Source organism: Octopus bimaculoides, chromosome 3 (assembly GCF_001194135.2).
Source record: "Octopus bimaculoides isolate UCB-OBI-ISO-001 chromosome 3, ASM119413v2, whole genome shotgun sequence".
Classification (NCBI taxonomy): Eukaryota; Metazoa; Mollusca; class Cephalopoda; order Octopoda; family Octopodidae; genus Octopus; species Octopus bimaculoides.
Genome location: NC_068983.1, coordinates 36,102,431 through 36,106,413, shown reverse-complemented (window position 1 = coordinate 36,106,413; position 3,983 = coordinate 36,102,431). Strand labels below are relative to the sequence as shown.

At 37.5% G+C, this 3,983-nt stretch overlaps 1 protein-coding gene across 4 annotated transcripts in view; it reads left to right on the top strand.

Annotated features, from left to right (window-relative positions):
• The window catches only part of LOC106873906 (DIS3-like exonuclease 2), a 126,009-nt gene that overhangs the window by 94,779 nt on the left and 27,247 nt on the right, over positions 1–3,983 (top strand). For all 4 annotated transcript variants that reach the window (XM_052966144.1, XM_014921435.2, XM_014921436.2 and 1 more), the window contains 2 exons: positions 1,086–1,215; positions 3,193–3,331. In XM_052966144.1, the coding sequence (XP_052822104.1) occupies positions 1,086–1,215; positions 3,193–3,331 (269 nt within the window). The remainder of the gene's footprint in view (positions 1–1,085; positions 1,216–3,192; positions 3,332–3,983) is intronic.

Genomic DNA, 3,983 nt, shown 5'->3' with positions numbered 1-3,983 from the left:
GCACATAAAAGACACCATTTCGAGCGTGGCCGTTTTCGTGCGGGTGACACGTAAAAGCACCCACTACACTCTCTGAGTGGTTGGCGTTAGGAAGGGCATCCAGCTGTAGAAACTCTGCCAAATCAGACTGGAGCCTGGTGTTGCCATCCGGTTTCACCAGTCCTCAGTCAAATCGTCCAACCCATGCTAGCATGGAAAGCGGACGTTAAACGATGATGATGATGATGATGATGATGATGATGATGAGAGTAAAAGTAGGAAAAATTATATCATAAAAATCACAGCAGTGATACGTCCATAATATAAACAATATTGGATTAATAAATATAAAGTATAGCTATGATCATTTAAAAAGATTTGAGAGATCTTACAATCGTTTCATGAATATACTATCTTTCAAAATGAAATCCAAAGCTGATAGCCATTATTAGGAAGTATATCCACTCAGAGAAAACGATGAATTTCAGTGTAGTAAATCGAATGAAATAGGTGCTAATTAAAATCGTATGGTAAAGGTGTTGTTATATTTTATATTCTTATATTTATATTTTTATTTATTAATACAATCATCATCATCATCATCATCATCATCGTTTAACGTCCGCTTTCCATGCTAGCATGGGTTGGACGATTTGACTGAGGACTGGTGAAACCGGATGGCAACACCAGGCTCCAGCCTAGTGTTAGACTGACAATCATGATTATGGGTTTGATTTATGTACAGGACACAACATGTTGTGTCCTTGAGGAAGTCACTTCATTTCATATTGCTCCAGCTTACTCAGCCGTAAATGAATACCAACAGACTGCAGGTGCAGCACTCTCCCCCCCTCTCTCTCACTCTCTCTCTCTCTCTCACTCTCTCTCTCTCTCTCTCTCTCTCTCTCTCTCTCTCTCTCTCTCTCTCTCTCTCACCCCCATCCCTAGCTGTCACTTCTTCAATGTTCCAGTGAATCAAGAAGGTGTCTATCTGTTCCATGGACACTTAAAGCAATTAGTGAAAGCATGAAACAAGGTATCGAGTCTTGCCCACTTCTAAAGTGACAGCTAATTTTTTAATTTGATTTTCATTCATATTTTTTTAGGACTCCTCAAAAGAAAGATCTACCAGGGAAAAAATACACGTCTATTGGGGATTTGAACCAGGATGTTAACTTGCAGCGAGTGTTAGAAGATCGGAAGAGTGTGGATATGTATATTCAGCGTACTGGGAAGGTAATGATACAGTATTAAAAGTCAGAATGCATGCATCAAAATAGATATTTTAATTGCTTAGTTCAAATTTAATATGGATTTTAAATTATTGATAATACTGATTAATTAATAGTGTGAGGATATGTCAAAGAAGTATTCTCTGACCAGCTCAGCAAGTTGGTACTAAGTCATATCTGTAAGTCAGTCGATATCTCCTGTGCAAGAATGACAAAGAGAACTAATTAATTGCTGAATCTTTCCTCGCTGGAGACACCCATTTAGTGGGGATTCTGTAATTTGGTTTCAGGAAAGGAGATGTCTGTTTCCTCTTTGAAATTCTTTGAGATGTGAACTTACTACTAGTGCAAGCTAACAAAGTATTCATCAGTTGTTTAGTACTTCCACTTACTGATGCAGTAATTTTATACTGTATTGTCATCATCCATGCATGTGTTTGTGATCATCAGCTGTCAACAGTTAAGTCCACCTGGCTGTAAGTAGGTACCACTAGCAGTATAACTATAATCAGCAGCATTCCTGCAGAATTAAGAAATAATTTGTTGGAATTTTTTAATGGTTTTATCAGAAGAGGAAGAGCATTGCCTTTGATGTTTTTCATGGCCTCCATGCCCAATGAAATGAAGAGAGGAAGTTATTCTCTGACATGAAACATGATTTGAATGTTTGCAGCAGAGTGGACTCTACTAAAGGTACTCAGGTGGTGTTGTTAAATTTGGTGACAAATTATGTCTACCACTGGGAAAATCTAGTTGTGCTGAGCTAGTATCCTGCCCAAGTGAAGATTAGTCTCTCATTCTCTGTTACAGAAACCAAAGACACTCACTTCACCAATTCATGGAGCATTGTGATTTAGAAAATGATACTCCTACTTTTGTATGCCTACAAGTTTTGGTAGTGATGGCTATTGTAGCTATAAATGAGGTTCACTTAGCCAATGTGACAAATTTTCAAAATCTCAAAGTTCATTACAGATGTCTTGCATTACAGATGTCTTGCAAAGTTCATTACTTATGTCTTGCAGCATAAGATGTGAAGAAGCAGTTATTACCTCTTCTTTTGATGACTTGCATTGCACTCAATGATAAAATGCACCATTTAACACTTTCAATAGGATTCGTGTGGTTTTCTTCCATTGTTAAACTTTTCAAAGTTAATAATACTTGAAGTTACTGCTCATCACATGAACGCTATGGCCCTTGGGGGTTTTCCACCCTCAAAATGCAAGAAGCATTCAGAAGATTCATTCAGAGTTCTCAACTGTAGTCTTTTGCTTGGAGAACCCTGTAAAATGCCAGCATCAGTTGATTAAATCAATCCCTGTACTTCATTGCTATTGTATTTTACAGTCTCCAAATGGACAAAAGGTAAAATTGTTCTTAGCAGGATTGAATTTAAACTCAGAATCTAAAAAGGCTGGAACTTAAATTCTTGAAGGTATTTTGTCTGATGCTCTAATGATTCTGCCAATCAACACTGTTGTGTCTGATAATGGCTAGGAAGCCAAAACTTCACAGTCACTATCAGCTTGTAATATTTTAATAAATATAAGGTGGCGAGCTGGCAGAAACGTTAGCACGCCAAGCGAAATGCTTAGCAGCATTTCGTCTTTCTTTACGTTCTGAGTTCAAAATCCGCCGAGGTTGACTTTGCCTTTCATCCTTTCGGGGTCGATAAATTAAGTACTAGTTGCATACTGGGGTTGGTCTAATCGACTGGCCCCCTCCCCCAAAATTGCCCAATATGTCACTCTACTGAAATGTATTGAGTGAGCTTTCAATTTAATGTCCAACTGTTTTTATATATAACTTCACATAAAAATGAAGAATATGTCTATTTATGTGTGACTGCATAAAAATTTTTGGTATAGAATAACTGTTGTACCATTAAAATTTATTGTAGGTCAGATGCAGCCCAACACAAATTCGGGCAAAAAAAATAAGTTGTTTTGGTAAATTTTTTTTTTTATTTACTCCACAGGTATTGTTAGTTCTGGAAGAAAAACATCCTCGTAAATGTATTGGCCATCTTGGCCTGGCAAATAATAAATGTGTTCGCTTTAATCCAATTGATTCTCGAATTCCAAGATTATCTGTTCCACTTTTGGAATGTCCTAAAGGTAAATTCTTCTTTATTTACTTTTTTTTTTTTTTTGCACTGGTTTCAGTTATTGGACTGTGGCCAAACTAGGGCACCACTTTCAAGACTTTTAGTCATTTATATCAACTTGAGAATGTGGGTATTTATTTGATATTTACTGTTAGATACAAAATAGTTATCATTGGTGTAAGGTGACTCAGTTGGGCATAAATATAGCCGGGTTTACTACTTTACACCACCTTGCTGATGTAGACATACACACGTATATATACATATACGCATGCACACAGACACGATGGGTTTCCTCACAGTTTCCGTTGCGAAGTGAACTAAATCATACAGCTACACCAGTTAATTTTCTTCAAACTTTGAAGACATTACTATCTTTTATTCTTTAAATACATTTGTATCAACATAGGTTTATATATAAATATATATATCATCATCATCATCATCATCGTTTAACGTCCGCTTTCCATGCTAGCATGGGTTGGACGATTTGACTGAGGACTGGTGAAACCGGATGGCAACACCAGGCTCCAGTCTGATTTGGCAGAGTTTCTACAGCTGGATGCCCTTCCTAACGCCAACCACTCAGAGAGTGTAGTGGGTGCTTTTACGTGTCACCCGCACGAAAACGGCCATGCTCGAAATGGTGTCTTTTATGTGCC